The sequence below is a fragment of the Azolla caroliniana genome, unplaced genomic scaffold (genome assembly GCF_043228905.1).
Source record: "Azolla caroliniana isolate FFs.n. ecotype wild unplaced genomic scaffold, voAzoCaro1.0.p SCAF_1, whole genome shotgun sequence".
Classification (NCBI taxonomy): domain Eukaryota; kingdom Viridiplantae; phylum Streptophyta; class Polypodiopsida; order Salviniales; family Salviniaceae; genus Azolla; species Azolla caroliniana.
The window spans coordinates 29,582,783-29,610,762 of NW_028230436.1; the positions used below are offsets into that span (position 1 = coordinate 29,582,783).

General features: G+C 36.2%; 4 protein-coding genes and 1 non-coding gene across 7 annotated transcripts; 2 read left to right on the plus strand and 3 right to left on the minus strand.

The window, feature by feature from the left end:
- Nucleotides 1–3,014: 3,014 nt before the first annotated feature.
- On the plus strand, nucleotides 3,015–7,691 carry LOC147869545 (protein NRT1/ PTR FAMILY 6.2-like). Its single transcript, XM_087330656.1, has 4 exons — nucleotides 3,015–3,242; nucleotides 4,371–4,588; nucleotides 5,110–5,729; nucleotides 6,702–7,691. The coding sequence occupies exons 1-4, from the start codon at nucleotides 3,041–3,043 to the stop codon at nucleotides 7,606–7,608; spliced, it is 1,947 nt and encodes a 648-aa protein (XP_087186782.1). The 5' UTR covers nucleotides 3,015–3,040; the 3' UTR covers nucleotides 7,609–7,691.
- A 2,669-nt stretch (nucleotides 7,692–10,360) lies between these two features.
- Nucleotides 10,361–18,770, minus strand: LOC147869546 (N-terminal acetyltransferase B complex auxiliary subunit NAA25-like). Of its 3 annotated transcripts, none has more exons than XM_087330663.1 (19): nucleotides 18,537–18,770; nucleotides 16,924–17,062; nucleotides 16,700–16,818; nucleotides 16,535–16,609; nucleotides 16,332–16,425; nucleotides 16,080–16,198; nucleotides 15,897–15,967; nucleotides 15,394–15,523; nucleotides 15,133–15,326; nucleotides 14,852–15,057; nucleotides 14,497–14,627; nucleotides 14,327–14,403; nucleotides 13,604–13,678; nucleotides 13,316–13,508; nucleotides 13,054–13,173; nucleotides 12,820–12,958; nucleotides 12,072–12,115; nucleotides 11,745–11,978; nucleotides 10,361–11,297 (listed from the first exon to the last, which is right to left on the minus strand). In XM_087330663.1, the coding sequence occupies exons 1-19, from the start codon at nucleotides 18,660–18,662 to the stop codon at nucleotides 10,554–10,556; spliced, it is 3,030 nt and encodes a 1,009-aa protein (XP_087186789.1). In that variant the 5' UTR covers nucleotides 18,663–18,770; the 3' UTR covers nucleotides 10,361–10,553. The 3 variants fall into 3 exon arrangements, with proteins under 3 accessions (XP_087186789.1, XP_087186798.1, XP_087186806.1); XM_087330672.1 differs by having other exon boundaries at nucleotides 16,535–16,605; nucleotides 16,696–16,818; XM_087330680.1 differs by lacking the exons at nucleotides 16,924–17,062; nucleotides 18,537–18,770 and having other exon boundaries at nucleotides 16,535–16,605.
- Nucleotides 18,771–18,917: 147 nt separating this feature from the next.
- On the minus strand, nucleotides 18,918–19,016 carry LOC147869547 (U6 spliceosomal RNA). Its single transcript, XR_015532378.1, has one exon. It is a non-coding gene; the product is annotated as a U6 spliceosomal RNA (small nuclear RNA).
- A 1,538-nt stretch (nucleotides 19,017–20,554) lies between these two features.
- On the plus strand, nucleotides 20,555–21,425 carry LOC147869548 (uncharacterized). Its single transcript, XM_087330692.1, has one exon. It carries the CDS (start codon nucleotides 20,632–20,634, stop codon nucleotides 21,292–21,294), a length of 663 nt encoding a protein of 220 aa, XP_087186818.1. The 5' UTR covers nucleotides 20,555–20,631; the 3' UTR covers nucleotides 21,295–21,425.
- Nucleotides 21,426–22,360: 935 nt separating this feature from the next.
- Nucleotides 22,361–25,405, minus strand: LOC147869549 (F-box/kelch-repeat protein At1g55270-like). Its single transcript, XM_087330700.1, has 2 exons — nucleotides 25,268–25,405; nucleotides 22,361–24,183 (listed from the first exon to the last, which is right to left on the minus strand). Exons 1-2 carry the CDS (start codon nucleotides 25,292–25,294, stop codon nucleotides 22,918–22,920), a joined length of 1,293 nt encoding a protein of 430 aa, XP_087186826.1. The 5' UTR covers nucleotides 25,295–25,405; the 3' UTR covers nucleotides 22,361–22,917.
- Nucleotides 25,406–27,980: the final 2,575 nt, after the last annotated feature.

Below are 27,980 nucleotides of genomic sequence, written 5' to 3' on the forward strand. Positions count from 1 at the left end.
CAAATTAACTATGCAACAAGGGGTAAGAATAGCCAACGAAAATCTTTGGAGCAACCCTATTGGCTGCCACGTTCTTGTAACTTGAATGAAATTGAGTAATCAAGTGTAGTGCACTTATACATTGAAGGTATGTATTAGAAGTGCATGATATTTCCTCAAGCAGTATATTGCCAAATATTTATGGCCTCCCAAATGATAAAATATTTCACAAACTCACAATGAAAGACATTTTTCTTTGATCATGTGTGCAATGAAAATGGTTTGACACTTGTCTAATCATAGGACATCAACAAACATTTGCAATAAGAAGCATAATGTATGACCCCCAAACTTTTTACAATTGATATGGCTTCAAGGTGATTGAATAATCTGGGCATTATGGTACATGGGTGAAGAGAAGTGGAAAGCCCCATTAATAAAGTGGGTCTATTATTATGAATATACCAAGTTGAGTAATTCCCTTGAGTTGTGTTGTGAATAAAATTCCTTCTGCATTATTTTAGACGTGTTTGTATCAAGTACTACCAGCATTTTATTTTAGTTGGGAAGTATTGTGCATACCATTTCTCAAGACATAAGGGTGACAAAAGGAACCTTTAAATTCTCAGCCAGTTTTCTAAGTGATTGTCAAATGACCCTAAGAAATGATGCACCTTCTTTGACCATATATCTTTCTTTTTTTCAGAATATTTATGCATGCAATTCTCTTAAGATGCTTTGTAAACAAAATCTTTTGCATTATTTCAAATGCGTTTGTACCATGTACTACCAACATTTCATCTTAGTTGGCAAGTATTCATTTCTCTAGCCAATGGTTGTGAGTGGTGAAGGACCCTAACAAACAATATACCTTCTTAGATCATATGTCACATTTCAGAATATTTATGCATGCATAGCCAATAATTCAACATTTGGTAGATAGACATAATCTATTCCATACATACAATAGATTGTCTTCCATTTTCTAGTATGCATAGTGAATGTAAGATAAAACACCCCCCCCCCCTACACATTTTCTCTATTGGCTCTTATTAAATAAATCTTTGAATGAGCAATTGCATTCTAAGTTCTTGAAGATACTATTCATAAAGTTTTTAAACCTTTAGAAAACTACAATCTCACATCTCAAGTTTTTTAAAGCATTCTAAGTCGATCCTCGTTTCTTCCTCTAACAAAATTGTGTGTGTATGCTATTTTGTTTCCTATAGAGTTGTTTATGCTATGTATGTTCATCAATTGTCACTCCTACAACATATTTCCATAAAAGTTTATCCACAACAACATATCAAATTTCAACTCATAAAAAACTATATTAACATCCTTCACTTTTATATTATGAAATAAGTTATTACCAACTAATCAGTCTATGACTTACAAGATAAATTAAAATAAGAAGAGCTAGTAAGCTCCAAAATCCTTTTAGTGACTAATAGGTAGCTTCAAATAAGATACATATGTTAGAGTTTGAGCAATGGAGAAAAGGTAATACCCAAGCTAAATATATAACTTTCCTATGAATGTTTGTTGGGGATGAGTGACATTTACCAACTAGAGGGTTAATGTACCACAAACCTCTCAAAAATAACACGTGACACTAACGAAAAGAGGCAAACTACATCGCATTGCAAGTCTCGTGGTTGCAACAACATTTAAACTTGTGTACCTTTGATTGCATATTCAAATTGATCTCGCTTGGTTAAATATTCATTATTATCTCGCCGGTCTTAATGTCATCGCATTTATGTTCTTAATTAAAGATTCTCCATAGCAACCACAAGGTTCGAAATTGAAACTCGCTTATAGTGCATATATTTAACATTGTAAAGGAACCACACGTAGTTGCAATCGAGCTTGCGGTTCGTGGACATGGGCATAATTGAATCAATCCCATCTTATCGAAGAACCTTGGAATAGAGGTAATTAAGTAATAGATTTCTATCATTATAATATGAACCAATGCATGTGGTTTATTAAAATTACTACATTTGCTCAAGGCTTATTAGAGGACATACAATTTATAATCATGCCTCTTAGAATAGAAATACATCAATCCAATGTTAATACGTAAGCATGTCCTATCCACTCTGAAGTAAATTTGTAAAGCCATATTTGAAGGAGAAACTATAAGCTTGCATGTTGTTGGGTAAGATGAAATTGTGATTTCTAAAAAGGAAATTCAATGCCATGTTTTATGAAGAAACCAAACATATGAAACTTTGCTATGACAATTAACAATCTAGGTTGTAAATAATGTTGTTCTCGTAATACGTCACACATTGTTTGCAATTAGGATTCTATTTTTTATTTTCAAATATTGTTTTAATGATTTGGCATCCACGAATGACAACCATTTGCAACCTTACCCATGTTTATAGTAAGCTCTTTGGATGATGTGATCCACTCGCAATGACCGGATATTTGCTCACTCTTGCATTTGATCCTTATTGACATTTTCAAAACTCCCTACAAAAATCCTTTGTATGCTTACATGTTCCTAGGACACTGACTTGCACATCTATGTCTCTTCTTTTGATACCTTTTTATGTCATTGCCTTTTCAAAATTCTTTGTGGGTTTTTGCTGCAAATTGAGGGTAGAAAACAAATGTGTATGAGCATATATGTATGCCTAGCATATTACTAGAAAACAAGTGTGTGTATCTACAAACAACCGAACATGTTTATGTACATGGTAATGGGAGTAAAATGATAAATTCAATTATTTGATACCCATGGATCAACAAATCCAAGTCCTTTCCACCCATGATCGATTCTCATGAATTGTGGTGTTCATTTTCCACTTTACTTTCTTCTAGGAGCTAGTTATCGATATAAATTAATGACATTACTTTTCTCAAAGTTAAAATGGAACGAAAGAAGGAAAAGAAAAGGTGGTGAGATGAAGACAAAGTTATATCAATGTGTGACCACATCAAAGAGCTTTCATATATACATATATATGTGTGTGTGTGTGTGTGTGTGTGTGTGTGTGTGTGTGTGTATAACAATATACACACACACACACACATGCAATGAAACTTCATGTATATAACTCATGAAGAGACAAATATAACTCAAGAGTTAAACTTTGTTCCAAAGACTTTAATTAATATATGTGTGACTATGATGGATCTTGAGAAGGCAATTGATCATCAAGCAATTAGCTCTCACCATGTTAATAATGATCTCAACTCCGCCCGCTACATCAACAAAGGAGGATGGAAGGCATCTTGCTTAATCCTAAGTTAGCCTAACTTCCTCTCCATTCATTCATTCATTTACATTTACCATGAAGTAATTGAACTCTCCAATCATCATTAAATTTGCTCATGTAACTATGTTTTCAATTACATAAGCACTCCAATTAATCTCTCACCCCACACTTTCCCCCCAACCCCCCACATAATCATCGTTCATATGTCAATATGCTTTTCCAATGTTAAGTTTCACCACCTTGTCTATGCATGTTTTTTGCAACAGATAGAATCGGGTGTTGATACTAGACCTTATCCTGAGTAGTTGTTGCCTTCATAGGCTTGGACCTAGATCATATACATATTGGTGGCTATTCACACACACACACACACACACACACACACACACACACACACACACATTTGATGTGTGCCTTTAAGCAATTGACGATCATATGCATACAATATTCGTATGATCTACATAATTAGGGGGTAGTCTATGTGCTAATCTTGATTATTAAATTTTCTTCTCTTGTCATTTTGCAATAGATGTTAAAGCCAAGCTATGCTCCTATTGACATAGTTATTGTTTCACCTACGTTTGGCATCATGCATGACTAGGCAGAAACTACTATGACAAGTGTTGATCTCACAATTTTCTATATTTTAGGGTAATTTATGTGTGAAGACTTCGTTAACAATCACATAGTTAAGCTAACCTCACATGAGGATCAACTAAGGGTTTCAACATGTTAAACTTTTATATGCTTAATACGCAAAACCAAAGTGTTATCAACAAGAACTTCCAAATTTTGTTTGAATGAAAATATGTCCACATACATGGACCTCTAATAATGCGCACAATGTAGATGATATCATATGAGATATATCCCTTGGCACTAATTCTTGGACATTGCTCATGTTTAACAAAGGTGCACAAGAAGATGGGAATTACTTTAGAACTATAGAAAGGAATATATGTTGGGCCCCCATAAGCACTTCCTATTTCAACATAGCTTAGAAAAGAACATCACAAAACCACAAGTATGAACATGTAAAATTAACTACTAATTTTAATTGTTGATGGCTATGACATATCCATTATCAAGGTTTACTCATTGTTTTATATATGCACCATCAAAAGAGTTCTAACATATGAGCACGTGTTTTGTTTCTAGGTATGGAGGCATGTGAGAGGTTAGCAACATTAGGGATAGCATTGAACTTGGTCACCTACTTACATGACCAAATGCATGAAACGATCCCTAGTTCGGCTAATGTAGTTACCAATTTTTTGGGGGCCTCTTGTCTCACTTGTTTACTAGGTGGGTTCATTGCAGATACGTACTTGGGTCGTTATAGAACGATAATTGTTGGATCTTGCATCCAATTTGTTGTAAGTAATATATTCAACCCATCCCCCCCCCCCCAAAAAAAAATAAAAATAAAAATAAAAAAATAAAAAAATAAAAAAATAAAAAATCAACCCATTTGTATTTCTATTGCATTGAACACAATAAGAAATTTCCCTTTATCTTTAAATCAATCAAACATGATACACACACATACATTTGTTTGCATGTTTCCACCTTGAGCACACCATATTACAACCAAGGGTTTGTAATATGCATGTGTAGTGTAATAGATTTTTGTTTCTATATAATATATGACAAAACAAACTCTGGAATTTTGGCAAACATTATGGTTAAGACATGTATGTATAACATGCCAAATTATTTGCAACATTGTTTTCAAATTTCCATCAAGAAGTATTTGTCATTTAATTAGTGTTAAATTTTACCTCAATAATAACTGAAGTGAAAGAAAGCAATGCATTATATTAACTATTCTTGAAAGATGTTGGCATATGGAATCATTTTCCTCGCGCGAATATACTCAAAATGATTGTATCGTCAGGGATTAATCCTCATGGTATTGTCGGCATCTCTTGAAAGCTTAAGACCACCTCCATGTGAACTAACCATAAATGGTTCACGATGTGAACCGGCAAGTTCGCGTCAATTAATGGTATTATATGGAGGATTGTATATGATAGCTCTTGGAACTGGTGGAATCAAGTCCAATGTATCAGGACTAGGGGCTGATCAATTTGAGGATGGATGCGCAAAGGGAAGGCAAAAAATGCAATCCTATTTCAATTGGTTTGGAGTCACTTTGTCTGTGGCATCTATAATGGCCGTTACAATACTTGTATATGTGCAAGACAATCAAGGGCGAGGAGTAGGGTATGGCATTTCTCTTGCTTGCATGGGAATTTCTCTTGCCTTATTTATAGGTGGCTCAAAAATTTATAGTATTAGACCACCTAGAGGTAGTCCTCTCACACAAGTTGCTCAAGTTCTAGTTGCTTCTTGGAGGAACCGTCACTTCCTTATACCAAATGAGACCTCTCATTTCTATAACCACAATTGCGAGTCACGAGTTTGTGATTCCCCATCACATCCAAGTTCCTCGACCAATGAACACAAAATCGAGTTCTCTTGTGAACCAAGCCTTCTTCATACAAATCAATTCTTGTGAGTATCCCTCCATTTCTTATTTTTTACAATTTAGTCATAATTTCTAGGACATGAGAAAAACAAGTTTGTGTTCACATGTGATATTAGATGGTGGGCAGCTTATTGATATTTAAAAAAAGATCCATTGTAAATTTGTATATGCAAAAGGTTCCCTCAGGATTACAACATTATAAATAAGATTGTGTTTTCTCTTTGATATTCGACCTAGCTCGAGTGCTTTTGACTATGTAAATTCTTCTTATGAACTCTTTAAAGACACAAAATATGATCAATTTATTTCATACACTATGAGACTCTCTTTAATCATGGAATATCCAAAAAATATGCATAAAACTTTCAAATGTATGAAATTTGATAAGCATCATTTGATGCCATCAAGCGCAAATCTTTGACATCTAAGTTTCCATTAATTGAACAAACATTAGATCGTATTAAATCACATAAAAATTTGAGGCAAACAAAACAAAACATGTTTCAATTTAACACGACTTGAGGATTAATCTTAAAAGGGAACATACATTCTTGTATCGAAAAATGGAATTTCATATCTACATAATAGAAACTAGAGACTAAAAGATTGCATCAGGATTTTTGTTACGTGAGGTGCCCAAAACTTTTTATCATGCTACGTATATTTAATCAAATTAAAAACAAGGGCTACATTTTTTGGAAAAAAACAAAAACAAACAAGGGCTACTTAAAAATATTGAGCTCAAGTGTTTTGAAATTAGATGTTATAGAAGTTATAAATATTTGATTCTACAAAATTCACTTCCACGACATCCCATCCACTCATTTCTCGTCATCGATTGTCAATATAGGAAAATTATTTCACGACATATATGAAATGATAAATGTTTTAGACTTAGTAAGTTTTGCAAATGTGGAACATATTTTGGATTTAAATACTTTTCTTTTACACCCATTTTATAACGCATTTCACTTGTATGACTTTTTTTTTGACATCAGGTGTTTAGACAAGGCTGCTCTTATACCTGAACCTACAAACAAGACATTCAATATGATTCAAAGCCCATGGACACATTCTTCCATTACCAAAATAGAAGAAGTTAAAATGTTTCTTCGATTGTTACCCATACTTGCAAGCACTACAATGTTTTGGACAACATATGCACAAATGATTACATTCTCTGTTGAGCAAGGAGTAACTTTAAATCGAAAGATAGGAAGGAACTTTGAGATCCCTCCAGCCTCATTAACCGTATTCATGCAAGTATCTGTCCTAGTTACACTCCCATTGTATGATCGAGTATTGATTCCATTTGTTAGGTCATGGAGAAGAAATGAGTATGGTATTACAAGCCTTCAACGTATCGGTATAGGCTTAATATTATCCATTCTTTCAATGGTTATTGCATCAATAGTTGAAAGGAAAAGACTCATAGTAGCACATGATATTCAAAACTTAGGACATACCACATTAACTCTCCCAATGAGTGTTTTCTATCTTGTCCCCCAATATGTACTCACTGGAGTTGCAAACGCGCTTATTTACATTGGCCAACTAGACTTATTCTATAGGGAATCTCCATACGGTATGAGAAGTTTCACCACAGGCTTATGCCTTGGTTCATTTTCAATTGGATTTTTCTTTAGTAGTGCACTAGTTAGTAGTATTAATGGACGAACCAAACATGATGGAAACCTTGGTTGGCTTGCAAATGACCTAAATGATGGTCGTTTGGATTACTTTTACTTACTCCTTGCAGGGTTTAGTTTTTGTAGCTTCTTGTTATTCCTTATATTTGCAAAATGGTATATCTATAATCACACATGGAAAAGCTCTAGGACATTTTCTAGTGACTCAATAGGTGCAACTCCAACTCCCCAAGTTCTAAGTTCTGATAAAAATTGATCATGTTGTGTTATATGAGAAGTCTATGCTTTTTGTAATGTTTATTGCTATGCAATATTTAATAAATGGGGAGGTTTAAGAAATGTTACATATATAATACCCAATAAATGTGTTTTTAAGGACTCTCACGTGACTACTATAGTATTTGTAATTCTAAATCTTTTGATTTTGGTTCCTAAAGTGACATCCAAACTCTTTGTCAAACATGAATAATGTTGGGTACCCTTTATTAGGATGTACAATGGCATGGGTTATTCCATGAAAAATAAAGAAATTATTTTTTTAAATGATTCGCATATTTAAAAGAATTGTTTCTGCTCGGAAATAACAAAGCCATTAGATAAAATTCGAAAACAAACAAAAAGCTTTTGATATTTATACGAATACTTTTTTGAAGTTTTGTCGTAACAAGCTTTTTCTATATTTTAAGACTTGATTCCTTTGCTTTTGAAAGACTAAAACAATCTTGTAGCTTACATACAAAAATACTTTGTTGAAACTTGTGCTCCTACAATTGATCCTCTTTCATTATCTATAGCAAGCACTTTTGTAATTGGCAAGATCCGTTGTCACTATTATCATGTCCTTGGAAACCTCTTATAGGTGCAAATTCTCCTAGTTTGTGACCTGCCATATGGTTACTCAATGTAGACCAATTAGTGTTCCTAATCATTATCAACAACAATAGGATGAGTGATGATGATGGTGACTTATTCTAGAGGCACAAGCGAAATGTTTTTCTATCTACACATTAAGGTTTTCAATCTCACCTATTAAATGATTGTCTGCATAAGAGGACCTTTTTTGCTCAATGTTTTGTAACTAATTCATTCTAATATCCACTTGTTAACCACTTTTCCAACATCTTCTTGATAGTTGCTCAACTTCATGGCTCATCATGAAACAAGCTAGCTAAGCTATGATCACCTAGACACAATTCACACTAGTGAGAACAATGATAGATAGATTATATGGGTAGAGAGTTTTTTTGGCCTAGGTATTTTCACAAATTTTCAAATGTTAGCTTTTTGAATAATTAGTATCAAATGCTAGTGACTTAATTGATTTTGAGGTGTATAAATAGGAGATGTTTTAATTGATATGTTTACTAAATTACTATCGATCCAAAATACTTTTATATTGATTTGACACAAGGTCAATTATCCACATGGTTGATCAAACATGAGTTCACTCATAGATACCTAGGTTATTTATTTTCTTATGTTAGTGATGTGATGTTTTCATTTGTTGGAGGGATAAACTGGCATATTGGTAATTTTGAAAAATGTAGAGCTATCTAAACTGAAGTAATGGGTTCACTCATAGATACCTACATCTATAGGGTTGTTGATGGTTGGAACTGGGCACATAAGGAACATATGGCCATCTTGACCTATTGCTTACTATTGCAATGATCCCTTCTTATTATGTTGGGTCATGAACGGAGAATCTAGGCAATTATTTTATGTCTTAGGGTTTATTATGCACAATTTGCACTTAGTGGATAAAATGTACCTAACAACCAAGTAGATAACAAAGCAAATTTAACATCCTCAAGACTTAACTCTAAATCTTCCATGGCCATGAGTCCAAGCATACACCTTTATGTGGCCAACTTTATAACTGATGAAAATAGCACATGGATAGGCATGATACATGTGGAGCTTCCATTTACAATCACCAACTAGTCACACATAATGTTTGTCAATGAATTTGACGAATGCAAAGCACCCTCTTCACTAGAGAGGAGAACACTTGAATTGCACCAAGAGTTGAGGGAGGAACTTTTGAAGAAGCCACCAATTGTTGAGGGACATTCACACTAGATGGAATCAAACTGGACACAGACAAGTGCACAGTGCAATTTATCCCAAAATATTACTATAAAAAGCAGAAAGAGAAAAACCACTCTTAAAATATCTACTTTTATATTCAGCTGTAATGTAGGTTGTAGAAATAGTAATTTAGTATTGATATTTCTGTTTCCCCTTCAAACATCCGTTAAATATTGAGGTTAGCTATTAAATACATAAATAGTAAGCATAAGCATCGTACATGCATAAATCTATGAATTTCCTTGAGCAAAAGCTTCAATGAAATTTCTGCAAAACAATCTTTAAAAGCTTTTTCAAAATCACACACAATTCACTTATAATCAACTCTAACTAAAAATACGCTACCACTACTAACATGATGAATATTCAGGATACTGCTACTAGTGTGACAATGTTTCTCCATGAATTATGTAAGCTTTATTCTATAGTAACAATCTCATTAGATAATTTCTTTTACATAATCTTTCAAATACCATCATTTCAAGCTAACTTTATAGCTCATGTTGATATATAAACCTATCTGATATCAAATCCAATGATTGCATGATATTAAAGCTGGGAACACACATCCAAGGACACTGATTTCACATGACAATCACGCTATCGCGCTTTCAAACTAAAACATGTTTCACAAAATTAAAAGCACAAAAAGACCTGAAAGATTTTTGCTCATCACCTCTGGTGAATCATAAACTAATAGCTGCCATCTACAACGTGAAGTCATTGGACTTTTAAACAACTTAGGCTCAAAGAATACCATGATACCTTGTGCAAACTATACTGTAAAAGGAAGTCAAGAGTCAAGCGGTATCCTCAAAAAGTTATGTGAAAGGAATCCTCCAAGAGTTAGAACAAAGGAGCTTGATTGCAATTACATTCAATGAAAAAAATAGAACTTAGAAAAAGTGGTCTAATGCTAGAAAACTAAGTCAAAATCTTAGGGAAAAAATACTCACAACATCAGATCACGATATCTGAAATCGAAGAGATGTTTGCTTTAGTTGTTCCTCAGTGAGCTATTAAAGAACTGCCCCAAAAATTATTACAACAGATGTGGAAAACAGATTTGTTCCTCACATTTTAGACATTTCCAGAATTACAAAAGGAGATCTACCGCATAACACACCGTAATGTGTTAATCCTTGATGATAATATGCTAATCAGATCATGCAAAGCATCACACTGACCTTCCACTATTGTTCTACACGTGACTTCAGGCTGCCAATTCTGAAATATTGATATAATCCTCTCGCCCATCTCATTCACTGATGAAGAAGAACCTGAGACCACCAAGGCATGGAGGACCAAACCAGGCTTCACAAAATTGTTATCAACAATACTCATTTCCTTTCCATTTGCAAGTAAATCTACATAAACACTCTCATTCTTCACGTTCAAAGCTCCAGATAGTAATCTGGTCCATGACATTAATTTCTCTAATTCAATACAGAACTCTTCAGTACATCTATGGAGAACTGTGAGGAGATTAGAATCAGCTGAGGCATCTCCTATCACTTGAGCCGCTGAGCCTTTTTTCTTCTTCTTTCCGGCTTTGCTAGTGGGCTGCAACCCTCTAATCCAAGAGTGTAGACAGAGAACATACCATGAAAAACCCTCTGTTACAACTGAAATGAGGGAAGGAAATGATGACCATGATGCCACTATATCTACTTCGGAAAACTGCTCATCATCTTCGAGATTAGATGCTCGTGCAAAGTTTGTAAGCTCAGAGAAAAGATATTTTGCAAATTCATTCAAGCAAAGCAAGGGTTTGGTTGAACACTGTGACGCAATCTCATAGGCAACCCAGAACAAGAAAAGTGAGAACACCTCTGTGGCGTCCAAATTAAGTTCCTGTCAAAGAAAATGTGAATGTTAATTTAATTTACTTACTTCGTGATACTGAACAGGTTTGGAATTGATGAGTAAACTTACATGTGAATCAAATGTTCTGAAGGTGATCAATATGGATTTTGTATGGATTTTGGATGTGCAGGTATTGTTAGGTTATTTTGGTGCCATCACACCTTTGTTCCACATGTAGAAAATGCATTTGCATATAGGATGCAACTGAGGTTTCTGTGGTTATGGTCACGGTGTTGGCTATGTTCACCCCTATAACTTTACAGAGAATATATACACTGTTGTGGTTTATCTATCCCATTTAGCATATCCCCTACTGGTTTACTTAAGTTGTGACTAGCAAATAGTGCCTGAGTGACATCTCTTCTCTATTGTCTTTTCATATTTTGAAGAGAGAGAGAGAGAGAGAGAGAGAGAGAGAAAGAGAGAGATTACTACCGTAGTGTGGGATCTCAATGATGAAATATCTGCAGAGATGTCTGGTAGTTTCTCCCATGAAATGCCAAGCAGTGTCCCATACTTTGCCACAAGATCTTTCAACTCATTCAAACAACCCACCGCATCACCATTTTCCCTCCCCGATTCCCTGAACCGAACTGCACCCATGGATAAATATATCAATCGAGGCAGCAAAGATCGTTTGCGCAGCTCATTGCGCCACTTTTCATGAGTCTGCAACACAACAAAATTCACTGACTAAGTTTTCTTTTGAATAAAACCTTGTTTGGATGCAAACGTTGAAACTATTTGTAGTAGATACAATACCTTGGTTTCTGTCTTATGTGATGCTGACTCTCCATTCGCAGTGCCTGTTGATGCCAAGCATAGAGAAAGAGTTGAGACTACTTATACAGTTTATATGTTGTAATCAGGCGTTTAATACTGCCAGTTGCCTTTAAGGCTTCATATCAATGGCACAAATTACATTGACTATTTAGCAAAAGAGTTGAGCTATTAGTTAAACACAGATATAAATGTTGCCTATTTACTATTTGTTCATGTAAAACATTTTTCCCTGGTGGATTACAGCAACTGAGATAAAGAACAGGAGCTGACCCTCAACCTGCAGCTTAAAAGACAAGGCTGGAACACCACTAAGCTGTCCAAAAGACTATTACATGGGATTCACAAAGTTCATGTAGATTAAAGCAATTTCCATGCTAACATGATTTAGAGCATTGCACACAATGAAAAACAATTTGAGCTCTTAATGAATATATAGATGATATAACAAGATTAAAATGGCTGTTTTTAAACGATTTTTTCAAAGGCAATGTGTTCCCATTAAGGGAAAAACCAATCAAATTTTTGCTTGTTGCTCATTAGAATTTGCAACAATGATTATAATTACGAACCTTCGAAAGATAATAACATATTTGCCTGACAGATTTGAACTAAATCCTTGAAAATCTAAACAAGAGGTGGCTCATATATGTGAACTTCAAAACTTAAGCAAAGGCTGATAACATAAGATTATTTGGCAAAAGATTCATGATGTTTCATACCCTCATACCTATCAAACTACATTCGTGAGGTGTAGGCGACCACCATGGTCGTGTATCAAGAGCTTCATTGAATGATAAGGTGGCCAACTTCTCATCCATCCCAAAGTTTAAAGCTTCAACCCCATAACGCAGCTTCTCAAAAACTACCTGATCAAAGATATTAAACACTGTTAACTTTTCTCACAAAATGGGTTATGAGGGGATTTACATTTGTAAATCATAAAATAGTTAGAAGGCTTCACCATTATTTCATCTGGACTGTGTGCTTTCAGTTTGAGCTGTAAAACAGCATCCTCAACCTTTGCAAGTAAAAGGTTATGGGAGTGCCGGAGTCTGTCTTTGAATTGAACAAACTCCAATACCTGGAAGCATAGTTAGAAATATGAATTCTTGTAGCTTAGGTAATATAATTAGAACATACATTTGCAACTAGCAATTTCTTCATTTAGATAGAAATCAAAGATAATGATAAGAGCCTTGGTGAATCATTAATGGTGTTCATACTTTGGAATAGTTACAGTGTCTATATGCCAATATTACAAGGTCAGCTGCTTCTTTGACATAATCCTCATGAAACTTCACAATATCTTTCAACATCAAATCCAACTGTGACCATTGTGTACTTTTGACTAAAGAAGTTAGCATATGATGTGACATAGTCTCGATCAGAATATTCTTAATATCCAGTGTCTTGTACCTGCGAAGAAGGATACACACATTAAAGTTAGTTGACCATAAGTGTGTTACATTGGCCAGGACAAAGAGCTCTTAGGTCGATACATGATACTTTACCATGCAAAAGCTGTAGAAGAGCAAAATAATGTTGAATATAAGCTTGTAAGCATTATCTTACACTGGGAAGAAAACCTAGAAAAGTACAATATCCCCAAATGATTTTAGAATATATAGACAAGGTGTACAAATGCATCTATAAATACATCGCCATGTATTATATTTGCAAGCCACACACAAGTTTCCAGGGCATAGATCATGCATATTATACTTATTTTTCAGATATGATATTTAGTATACATCCAATAAATATCTGTGGCTTACTCAGAAACGTTTCACAGATATAAAAAGCTACTCCATGAATAATAATTTATAAATGCAAATACAAGCATAATTCCTATACATTGCCACATACAATTCATGCAAATCACACACAAGTTTACAGTGCCAAAGATATGATATTTAGTATACTTGTCATAAATGTATACTTGTTTGCCAAAGATTCAAGATCATTATGATATTTAGTATACATCCTGTAAATATCTGCAAATTACTCAAAAATTATTCACATATCTATAAAATTGTACTCTTCGAATAAAAAATTATGAATGCAGATACATGAACAATTCCTGCATATACATATACATGCATACATATATGTACACAAATGAATGAATACAAAATTTAAGATTGCTGAAAAAGACCATATACGACTGTGTGTACATAAAGAGAAGCACATAATTTGAGTGCTCAATGATTGCCCCGAATTAAGGAAACACTTACTTTCTCATTGCAAGTCCAAATTCTAAAATCAAGATTGACTCAACCACATATCCAGGATCTTTGGTGCGCAGAAATAACTATGAATAAAAGAGAGAAGAAATTATAACCCGCATACACTTTATGATATTTATAATAATTAAGAATGTCAGAGAAATGACAATAAATAATACCTGAATCAAAATGTAAACAACGATTGTTATAAATTCTTCCCCATGCATACATTCTTGTGGATCTAAATCTTTCGAAAGCTTCAAGCCAGTCACATAAAGATTTGCATTGTCAATAGCTTTTGCTAGTAAATCTGCAAAGGAAGTGAGTATGTATTCAAATCAGATAATATAGAAAACCAAGAGTGAATAAAAACTTTCAATCATCCTGTTTCTATGTGTGTACAAACCATTGATACTTTAATACCCATAAAAATCCAAAAGTTTGAAGAGTGTCCGAAATTATGAATATGTAGAGTAAGGGATAGAATATTAAAGAGATATATGCATGAATCAAAATAGTGATTTTCTTACAAACCTCCATTTGAAGTTCCTGCCATTGAGCCAAGCTGCATCTCTACCTGAAACAAGCTCAGCTTCTTTCTCAGCAGATGTAAAGAATTCTCGCTTTCAGCTTTACTGTAAGCCTTGTATAGATTCTCAACAAGGTCAACAGAACCCTGTCTTTGAACAAACTCTAAATAGAGTTTAATGTCAGACGTAAAGCTGACCATGTGGCCGAATCTGTTTATACATGGGCATAATGTCAAGCTTTCAGAAACAGAAAATTTGTATGATAAGAGACAAAGAGCTTTATACCTTTCATAATACCCCACTATAGCAGTACATATGCTGCTACAAGTGGTCTTACTGTTTCCCTGACCAAATTGGAGAAGGAAACGTCTTCTCTCAATCTCTATATTCCCAATAAAGGGTCCTCTTCTTAGCTCATGATTATCTTTATTTTGCAGCCTTTGAAGGAAGACACTTGCATCTTCAAGTCTTGACTCTGCCTGTGTTTAACATGGATGCAACTTTAGAAAGCATCTTCTAAATGTGATCCTAAAACTTAAATTATACCTCTTCATATGGCAATCTTGTAACTGCTTCAAATATTTCTGTATTCGCAGGATCTGATTGAGACAAATCGTAATCTGGGGCTTCCAATGTGGCATCTAGATATAGCATAAATGCAACCCAATCATCTGAGCTGTTTCCATCAAGAAAATAGATGTCAATGGATGTGAACAACTGTATCCATAGAGAAAACTAGAAAATGAACATAACCCAGCGTGCACAGAATAAGCCTTTCTGAGAAAAAAGACATGGACAGCATCAAAATCTTGTGCCCTATGTGTAAGCAAGCCGATAACAGAACACATCAACCACTTTTTCAATTCATCTTCTTTAACTATACACCAGCAAGGTGTATACCAAGAATCAAAACTAGCAAAATGCTGTGTCCTACGTGTAAGGAAGTGTATAATAATACATACCGACCACTTTTTTAATTCATCTTTTCTGCTGATAGCTCACACATGTCACACAACATTATATTTGGAAAAAGAGAACAAACATTATACCTCGTCTCCAACAGCTCTTGGAAAACATTTGCAGCAAGATTGTATTGGTGTGATAAAAGCAGCAGCTTACCCTAGCAGCTTGTGGACAAATTGCACACCAGAAAAATTTAGTAACCTTCCTCGTTGATGAACACTGCCATGATGTTAGCTGACAAAATTGGATTCCCCTTGACAGGTACTCACCTTCAACTTCAGTTTGTCATTTACAATGCTGAAAAGTTCACCAGATTTGTTTGAAAGGATGTCTATAGCAGACACATATTTCCCCTCGTATTCCAATAGCGTGGAATAGACTAGCAATGCTGTCCACACAAAACTCTTTAGCCATTTTCAAATAGTTGTAAAGAAAAGAGAATAATAAATTATGTGAGAAGCAAGAACGTTTTCCAATTTTCCTAATATACATTTTTAAGGAGAGGTCAAGAAGCTGAAAACCTTCAAGTTCTTCAAATCCATGGGTATCTAGTCTTTTTTTCAATAAAGCCTCCCCCAATGACAACAATGTTTTATCTCCATTTCCACAATAAACCTGAAACCATTTCAATTGCAATTTTGATATGGCGCTCATAAGATTAGCATGGACCATTCCCTTACAGATTTTATCTATGAAACGTTCAATCAGTTTCTATTCATGTAACCTGCAACTGGATGCTGCAGATAGCCCACAACAAAAAACGTTCCTCTTGAAAGAGCTTGTACATCTTCATTGCTATCTAGATAAAAGGTGATATATAGGCTGTTTATGAGGAGTCCAAATGTCAATTGCAGACATAATTTTAGGCATTAAGAGATAATCTACATACCTGCTGCTGCTTTAAAAAAGAATAATCTCGCACATAACAGTTAAAGAGACCCATCATCAAGTCTATGTTATTGGGGGTCTTACTACACGCTTTCTCGTAGCAGGCCGTGGCTTGTTCAGCTACAAAAAGCAATCAATACATGTAAGACTGGTTGATGTTTTTTGGAAACAAATCGCATGTACTTTGTAGCACTTATCCAATTGGTTTTTAAATTTTACACTCACGACGGCCTAATCGTTGAAACACAATCTGTAATGTGCTTAATGTGAGATCATCTGTTGGCTCCGATGCTTTTGCTTGTTCACACAAAGTAAGAGCTTCCTCTTGCTTTTCCATCCTCTCCAACACCAAAGCTTTCAATACCTAATATGTTCAAAGCAATGAAGGCTAAATATCCACATATTTCACGATTATCAACCTACTGTATCATAGTTAGGGAAATGCAATAAACAACCTATGTACCCTATCTATCATCGGGTATCCATTGCATGATGAGAACGTTATTATACCCATAATATACCTCAAGCTCGTTAATTATCATTTAAAGAAGATTATCTATGGAATTCAAGTGCTCAGTCGCATGTAAGCTTATTGGGACAGACACTATTTTCCAACCTTTGAAGCACCAGAACAGCCAGTATAATTTGCTTGATATGTGTTTGTATTCAAAATAATGAATTATATATCCAACGAAATTGTTCTATTTCACACCTATTCATACTGTAGAGTTTGCAGGATTTACTTTAGTATTCGAAATGTTCGACGGTATTGATTCTGGAGAGTATTGTTTCAGATCTATTTGTAGATGGAGTTCACAGTGTATTATTTTGCAGGATATGTGTTTGTTTCGACAAATTGAATGGGACAAGAAAAGAGATATATGTCGTTTCCACTCTTGCTCAAAACAAGTGCTCAGGTACATGTTACCTTAAAAAGAAGTCTAACAGAAACAGTTTCAGATCAATATCTGTACTGAAATGCAGTTTTTTGAATCCTTTGAAGTTAATACACATGCTATCAAACAACTTAAGTCTTTGACACTCTTATCATTGGCTCTTTGACCTTCAAAATAAATACTTATACTTCAATGCAATGCTTGAAATCACTAAGATCATCAGGAAGCATCCGTATTTGGCATGTCCTTCCATACACCTTCTTTAGTCTCTTTGATACGTAACGTTAGTTCTCTACAGAATGTGGATCTACATAGAGCAATAGCATCAAAACATGCATTCCAATATCAAAACTCTTCACATCCATTGAAGGATCAAAACATGTATTCCAATTATCTTCACTAGTGTTTGTATACAAAATCCTGAATAGAGAGGACATACACCTACTTGAATTCTGTTATATCCTTAAGCATAGCTCTAATGAGCCATTGACAGACCAATATCTATACTGAAATGCACTACTTCGAGTATAATAATTGTCTTGATTAAATTTAGTTTGCAAATATGACAATAGATATGACAGCATGTCTATACTAACTGAACCGCTTCATATCCAATTTTGAAGAGTCAGAGCAACTTGCAATCAAATTTCTCGATGTAATTGATGTGAAAAACCTACTTAGAGCCTCTCAGCCCTGAAAACTTAGCTATTTGCATGCAATTTATACAAATATTCGTACTCTATATTCAAATTTCTCAATTATTTACGATACGAAACTAATTATAACCTTTTTTATCCTTATAATTTGGACATAAAATCATGACAAAACCTGACATTGAAAGAAACAGCAAAGAACGAAAATTTCTCAAGGGAAAAAAGAAAGAAAAACAATGACAGAGAGAGAGAGAGAGAGAGAGAGAGATAGAAAGAAGAAGAATATTACCAGCAAATAGACTGAATCAGGATGTTTCGCAAGGAGAGAAGATGCAAGTTTGAGAGCAGACTTGTAGTGTCTTGAGTCTATGGCATCCCACAGAGGTCTCAGTCGCCTCTCTCCAACGGAGCTCATGATTCTTGGTTCTGTTGTCTTTCTTCGTACACAGAGCTCCTGCTGTTGCTAGGGTTTGTGCGCGCACATCTACTACTTTGCTTCCTGACTGGTTTTGCTTACATGCTTGCTTGCTTGCTATGTATATGTATACATATAATGATATATATATGTATGTCTCTCTCAATACAAGCAAAACAGTGGCAGAAGGAGAAGAAGGTACCACCAAATTCAAGCCACTCACAAGCTTTATGAAAACTATGCTCGTCATTTTCCATATTTACATATATATGCTTGGGGGGCTAAACTTGCACAGGGGCCATGCTAATCTTCTCTGTATCGTTCGCATTTTATCAGATGTCCTGCTTCATTCACTTCATAGTAGTCCGCAGCACACACACTGATCTATCTATCTCCCTATTTGTACCTCTTAGAACTTCTGTTCGGAAAGCATGCCAAGCTTTTTCTTAGAGTCTCCGGCCAACCACTATTGCGTGCCCTCTAAACTTAAAATCAGAAGGCCGAATGATTACTCCACCAACATTCCCATCTCAATCAATCCCACACATTAATTGATTGGTTTGTAAGAGACTCTTAGCATAGGGGGTAATTTGGGCCTTCAACTTATATGCTCTCCATTGGTACGGTTACCCCATTGGTGGGGTGGTGGGTGGGAGTTATGGCTCCACCTTCCTTTGGTAGTATCCTTTGTTTGCCTTGCATGTTTTGTTTCTCCTATAAGACCTTTGTGTGTGTGTGTGTGTGTGTGTGACCTTTGTTTTCCATGTGTACTTTGATCGAACTTTTATATAGACAAGTCTGAACAAATCGCATGAAGCACACATTTGGATTTCCTCATGCATATGAACAAACATTGTATTCCATATACAGTATTTATGCATCTTTTAGTGTTGTCTTCTCTAGTACCTAGAATCATATCTTCGTTTCATACCTCATGCGTGTATTTTATAAGCTTCTCACATTCTCATTTAGTGTGTGGCATTCCTACTATGTGATGGTGTATAGTGGGAGTCTCTTGTATCATACATTATTGTATTGTCTAAACTCTCTTGTAGCTCAAATGGCATATCTCATCAAGGATATGAAACTTTAGTTTTTGGGAATGTAAACGTATGGAAATCAAGGATTGTATCTTGTAAGTTTCTTCGTTGTTAGTATTACATGCAATATAGTGCATTAGCTTGAAAGCATGTGGTATATTTTATGGTTTCATGTACGTCCCTCGTATTGTGCATGGTATGGCATCTCTATTTGTGGATTCTAATGATTCTATGGTATCTTCCATGCATCTTGTAGTGTTAATGAATATTATGCATTACCTTAAGTTCTTTAGTTATTGCTTTTCATCGCTCTATGCATGGGAAAAGAATAATCCAATATGCCATAGAGAACGCAAATGTTCTATAGATTGGTTTAGTATTCATCCACAAATTTCTCAACTTTATTTAGAGAAGGAAGTCCACATGGAACAATCAGAGATAGTCAACAACAACAATTCGCTAATAAAGCTCTCGTGGGTTCCAAGAGACTCCAATTCTCACATATTGCACCTCAACTATCAACTGAAAAGCGTTCTTTTTCCAAAGTCAACGATGAACGGACGGGTTCCCGGGGGAGACTATCGTATGATTGATACACATGGATGGATGATCTCGTGGATCGGATTCGCACAACAACTTAATTTATAATTGTCCGACGATGGGCGCTGATATAAAACGAGCAAATCTCTCAAGGGATTGGAAGCGGTTGTAGTCATAGACAAAAATGAACCAAATGTTGTGCCATCCATCTTTACATGTGCATTGGAGTGAAAGATCTAAACATTCAAACATGAATCATCCACCAGAGATCAAATCCCCTTGGGATGGCTGGCTTCAGGATAAGAGGAGCTGGTTACAAGCGAGACAGAGAGAGACAGAGAGACAGAGTGTCTGATAGAGAGAGAGAGACAGAGAGGTTTTAGTGGACGATGAGTATCGGGCACCTCATCATCATCACTGGCGATTGGGGGCTCTCTCAGAGACTAACATGGAAAGAAGCTGATATTTCCATTCCTGCATTCGCAGGCGGAGTTAAGAAGCAATCCTTAGGGTTCGTGCTTGCAAAAGATGGGATGAGGAGAAGGAGAAACAGAGCAGCTGCAGGAGAAGCAAGATTAGGGTTAAGGTTTCTGGAGAAGGCGGAGTTAAGGAGGGCGGAATTGGATTCGGAGACCAGGACAACTGCGGTGAAGTCGGCCGGATCCGGATCCGGTTCCGAGACACAGACAACTGGTGTGAAATCGGATTCGGCAAACTTGGATGGGTCGGCAACCACATGGACAGCAAATGTGAAACAGGAAGGAGAGGCAGAGGCAGAGGCAGCTATGGTAGATGGTAAGAGTGGGGGATGTGAAGCATGTGGGAATCCAGAAATGGAGAGAGGATGCAATGGAGAAGGAAGGATAATGGGCGGCATTGGTTCGATCCCAGGGTTTGGGTGGTGGCCCATCAAGGCCTACCGCCCGTGTCCATCCTTCCTCCGCTCCGGTGGACGGTATCGGCGATCTGGACAAAGTCTGGATGAAATCGCCTTCGGTCGCAAAGGCACTAATGATGACCTCGATGTCTCAGAGAGGCTTAACACAAAGTGAAATTATCAGATTTCATATTAAACTACTTCTATACTGTCTTGTATTGGAATGGTTTTCATTCTTCTTCATTTGGGTGATTGCAGAAAATCAAAATGCAGAGTTATGTTTCAAAAATCATGCATGGTTCTCCATTCTCAGCATCATATCTGGTTAAATGATTTTCTTTTAGAATGCCATATAGTTGAAAGCATGCAGACAATCACACCATTAGTTTTAACTTTTACCCATATACATTTTTCCTACATTAAAGCATTCTATCAAAAGGAAATGCTATTCATCATGCCTTTTGAGCAAACACAAAGTTGAAATATTTGGATGTACATTGTTTCTTCACAAAGATATAGTCCCCAGAATAAACTTCTTAATGTTTAGAATTATAATTGTTTAGTAAGGTACCATCATAGATAACAAATGGACAATATTTGGGAACCAGAGTGGATGTGTTGATATAACTCCATAAATTTGCAATTACTGATGCAAAATGCAATACATTCTGATCTGCCATCATCACTACAAAACTCGATAAATTTGCAACATATTTTGCTGTGCCTTTATCATCACAATTAATCTACTATTGGATTATACTTTTGCAAGTATGTCTACACATTTGTCACCATTGCCATTCTACATCTATTGTATGCAGTACTTTTCACCATGACATCCATAGTTTGCAGTATTTTTCACCATGACGATAGTGTCCTTTCAAATAACCAACGTTATTGAGTTTGAAAGGTAGAGAGTAGAAATGCATGGCAATAAATATGAAGCCCATAGCCAGAATATCTTTTCAAAATAATTACACAATACACTAGAGCTACTGTCATATATACATAAGATAATTACCATGTGTATATGCTTACACACATTATATGTGTGTGTGTTCAAATCATACTTCTCAAAAGAAACTTCTACTTGTAGTTTTTAACTTGCACAATCTGTATATATAACCCTGGCACTAAATGAAAATACATGAATTGCACTCAACACTTGCAGCTTAAATAAGGCTTATATAAATCTCTAAACATTAACAGATGCTGAGATGTGGCTATCTCCACGTTGAAACATGTCAAGAAACCTTCCAAAGGTTTTGAATTATAACAAATCTTTATTTGAGATAGACATACAAATGAGCAAAATGTCAAATATATAATGCTATTAAGAACAAGCTATTCTCTTCAGGACATATATGGAGGGTATTGCAAGGTACTTGTACAAATATATATGTATATATAACACAATACAATCTCTACAAGTCCAGACATGGGCAAAAGGCCGAGCTAAAACTCATTTCTTAAGCCTTTGGTTTCACATGTGTAGAGTGAGGAATCCAATCCTTGACAAGCCATAATGTCAATACTCACCCACTATACATGTACGCATGTGCGACTCTTTGGGAGCATATAGAACAAAATGTGGGGCTGTGGATACAAGTTTTTGATTTGAAGAGGACCAACAGCTGAGAGACAAAGTCCTTGAGGCCAAGTCTGGAAGCTAGTTAACTACCTCCAGAATCGTGCAACCAACTCCAGAAGTGGTCAACTAAGTCCTGGAAGCCCAAGCAAACTATCTTTGGACCTATGGAAGTCTCCAATTGACTCTCAACTCCAAGAAACAAAAAAAGATTTATGCTTGAAGGACTTGACAATGCACTATGTTGCTCTTATGCTTATTCCTTCCAGAAATGTTTGACCAAAGAGTACTGACAACACTCTTAAAATGCCCTTTCCCAGCAATAGTCTCCCACTCTTTGCCACCACCAGAATTTGCAACATCCACAAGCACCATACTCAAATTGTTCCTCACAACACATAGTTTCCCGCCCACTGGAAGAAGAGCTGCAGCTTCCAGTGCCTGGGAATCACCAAGGTGAAGCTTGCTATCCATGCAACTTTTCCACGAATCAGTAATATGGTCATAGACTCTTAGCTTGCATCCATCGGGACAATCGAGCGCATAAAGGTGGCCATTGAAAGGCACGCATGGGTTGCGCCATCCAGATACCATTCCGTCTGAAACAGGAACCCATGCATCTGTCGCAGGAGTATAGGCCTCACTCATCACTTGTCTGTGTGTACCTAGCCCCTTTAAGAACCACCTCCCCTTGTATACCACCCCAATAAAAGGAACCATAGCAGTGCTCATATCAGCAATGAAGGACCACTTGTTCTTGCTTGGGTCAAACATTTCAGCTGACCTTAACGACCGAGGAACGCCTTCACACTCACCGCCAGCTACATAAAGACAGTTGTTCATCACACATGAACCAAAAAAGTGCCTTCTTCTCAGCATCTCGGGCGCATGGTGCCACCGATTTGTGCGAGGGCTATAATACACCACTCTTTTCATGGAGCCTTTTAATCTATCCTTGCCACCGAATAAGAATAAGAGATAACCGCTGAGTACTGCACACCCAAACCCAAGTGCCTCCGAGTACTCTGGCGGGATGGGCGGGAGAGGGTGCCACATCTGGTGTCTTGGATCGAAGGTGTGCCACGAGAGACGGCGCCGATCCCTGTCTCGCTTTATTACATAGATCCACTCCTCAGCCATCCCAAACTGGATCCTCTGGGAGAAGAAGTAGTTGCTTGTGAGGAGTCGGTACCATTTCCGGGACACAAGTCGGAGCTTCCGGTGGTACATCCGCGGGACCCGAACGAGACATGAAACAGCCAAATCATTGGGTAGACCTGGGATGAGCTCGGGCGGGAGTAATTGTTTGGTAATGCTTCTTTTGGTTTCCGAGGATGGTTTCTTCTTGTTCGGATTGTTTACCCGAACCCTAATTCTACCATCTTTTATATCAGGTTGTGTACTACAGTGCCTTGAGCTTCGTGCTCCGACTACTGTCAGGGTTTCCACTGTGCAGTAACATGCTGCAGTTGTATCAACCTGTGGAGAAGATGAAGAAAAAAATGACCCCAAGAAATTCATACTAATAACAATAAATGCTTGGAAATTATTCCAAGCAATTTGTCACTAAAGGAAAATAAACCAAGAAATTTTATCCAAGCACTTCTCTGCAGAGAAAAAATAAATATTCAATATGCACTATATTTGGAAAATGAAAAATAACCTAGAAACCTGGACAGAATAGATCTCTGCAATTTTTGGCAAAACAAACTAGAAAGGAATCGTCTTATAGATCTTTCTAGAATGCAAAAACTATCTACATAGATCTCTGCTGTTTTACAGTAAAGTTAGAGAAGTATCAACACAAATATCTCTACACATTTTACAAAAAGAAACAAGAGGTATTTATCAGCATATAAACTCCTCTGTGACGAGAGACAGAAATCTACATATCCTCAACAAAAATGTAAGTACAAAAAGAAAGCCTAGAACTCTAACACGAAAGACCTACACAAAAACAAGAACCCAAGGAAATTTCCAAAAAACAATATATGTCTGCAGAAACACTACAACCTTATCATCCAAATCATCTCTGTTCAAAATATATATCGAAAAATTTACTGATAAAAAAACCTTCTTGTGAGAAACAATTTACAGATTAATGAACAAAAGCATCTCTGAAAATTAAAAAACCGAATTTGTTCTTACTCTCACATATAAACGGGCAAACAAGTAAACCCTATCAATTGATCGGACAAAGTATCGATACAGAAGAGAGAAATAAACTACAGATGTATCAGAAAACTATTCATCAAATGAAAACTCTAAAATTTTATCAACAGATATCTGCATTGAATACTAAAACCTAGAACTTTGGTACGTGGAACTCTACAAACTGTGCAAAAGAAGTAGAAAAGATTTTCGAACAAATCTCGTAAAAGATGAACAAATAAATAAGCCAGTAAAACATATCTGAAAATGTCACACATAAAAGAAAATTCATAGAAATTTACCAGGACAGAGATCTAATGGTGAGCTTCAATATGATAAAAAATACACAGAGAGAGAGAGATAGATGAATCGCATATTATATATATATATAAATATTTGCAGACGCACATACCAAGGCAGGCTGGAGACCTCTGTTCATATTGTAACGAAATTGCTGGTTTCTTCATATAATCATCTTCATCTCCCTTCACAAAAAGAGAAAAAAAACACAGAGAAGAATGGGAACTTTCTCGCGCGCACACACACAAATCACTCGCATTGCCTTTGTAAAATAAAAATAAAAAAACACCGGGAAAGACGCAGAGAGCGAGCACACAAACAAAAACAAAAACAAAAAACCCTAAAAGTGCAGCTCAGGAAAGACAGAGAGGGTCCCAATTGTTTCTTTTTTTAGAACCCTAAAACAAAACAGAGCATGTCTTTTTGACAGCCCTACAGAAATGCTTCACCGGAATTTCTTGGGCTTTCATCGCGGCTTGCGAGAGTGTGTCCTTGCGAGCGAGAAAGAAAGATATATTAACGTCTTTTAAGAGGCTAAAATGACCTATAAGACTAAACAAGAGATTACATCTTAAGTGTAGAAAGATATATTAACGTCTTTTAAGAGGCTAAAATGGCCTATAAGACTAAACAAGAGATTACATCTTAAGTGTAGAAAGATATATTAACGTCTTTTAAGAGGCTAAAATGGCCTATAAGACCAAACAAGAGATTGCATCTTAAGTGTTGTCATGAGAGAGAGAGAGAGAGAGAGAAAGAGAGAGAGCTCCTGGAAGTTGGGGTCCACGAGATTTCTTATGGACAACCAACCAAGTTCCAACAACAAAATCTTGGCGTGGTCCGTGGAATCATCGAGCGGTTGTGTCTTGTCTCCGTAATCGCCAACACTAGCCAGGAGCTCAAAGAAAATACTCATGAATGAACAATGCCCCTATAGTGATGTTGGAAGTATCTCTCGAAAAGCCTGTGGTCACAGGGTGGCCTTCAACGATTATCGTCATTAAGCTCGATGCAAATGGCGCACACCCCAAATCGCCTCTGCAATACCCAATAGCTCTTTGGCATAAAGCACAATATGTGATTGTCCAGACAATGTGAACATAGCCATAGATAGTGCGCATGTGGCTTCAGCATGCAATCATCACATCCTATTCACGTGGGGATTGTGCCTTGCCATAGGACGCTCAAGTTCCTCGTTGTAACCCTGCATGTACAATCTAGCGTTCAAAAAAATAAACAATTGACCAAGAAAGGTTCGAAAATGTGTGAATGCTTCTAATGTGGGATCACTATCATAATTACATGGGAGTGACATAGTGTTGCCCAACTCAAATGTTTGTCCCCCTAAGTTCTAACTACATAGAGTATGAGAATTGAATGAACCCCAACATTTGGGTATTGGAGGGTTGAAGACCACCACCACTTGCCACAAACACGCACACGATAACTAAGTAAGCACCCTCCCAAATCCGAAGTCTTAATTAACTCCTAGAGTCTCACCCTTGGATATACCACACTTTAATTTTTAAATGAGCCCATAACTCCAATATAGGTTGACCATAAATATCATGGTACTGTGACATAATTATAATATGGAAATTTATCAATATGATTCATGAAAAGCATCCACGCCATAAACACAAAAATGATCCACCATTAGAGTTTATCTCGTTAAAGAAACCTCGACATCCACATGTGGGGCCCTTTGAATCACAATTACTAGTTTTGAGTAGTTGATTGAACCACTCCCCTAGAAATATCAATGTAATCACCAATAAAACTAACATCAAGGAACAATTGGTAAACTGCTACAAATAGAAAAGATGTGAAGCCAACATCCCATCTACCCCAATTAATGTGTATCCTCCCTTAGTTAGTGACCTTTGCAAGTGTTTAAGAAATGTTCTCCAAAGAATATGTTGCTCGATCTCTTAAAGAAAGGTTCATGGCATGTGAACAAGGGAGCAATGGAGGAGACTCCAACTTTGTAGGATGTAATGGATTACAAATGAAGATATTGGATACCAAAGTGGCACATTAGCGAAAGGAAATTGAATGCATGAGCTTGAGCTTCTCATTAACGTGTCACACATCATGGCATGGCAACCTTAGTGAATCATTCTAATACTCCATACTCAAGAATAGTATGAATCTTCAAAAATAAGAGAGCCACTCCACATCTCAATATCCCAATCCCGCAGTGGTTTGGGAGAGTCATGTGCAATGAACCACCTAATCACAATCTCAATGAATAGCCAAATCCTAGCGAAATGTGGTTCCGAACTATTTGGCAAATAATCGTTGTAGCTTGAGATAGTATACAAAGCAATGGCTAATATAAGTTCTTTAGCTATACATTCAATAAACCAATGTACCAACCTATTATCACCACTCTTAACATAGAGAGGGCCCCATCTTATTTATGCATATGTGTAAAATGTGCAACCATCCATTATTGGTTAAGTTAAAATGCTGCACATTGCATTGCAAACATGTTTAATGACCTAATCAAGGGAGTTCTATGACCTAGCTTGGAACCAAAAGCATCGATGATCGAGTGAGTTGTTGGACACACACACACACAATTGGGTCGATAGATGTATAAGCATGTTGATAAATAGATATGTATAGGAAACATGCATAAACATAGAAGTTTAGAACTAATAAAAGATGGATAGATAGTTGGAAAACATGTTGATAGATAGATTATGTACTTGCTTTTGTACCACATTGATACCCAATGCAAGATACCTTTTTGATAAACGAAACCTTGCCAAGTGAGGCATACTTTCTCAATGAGCTATGGCTCCAATGCTTGTTAACCT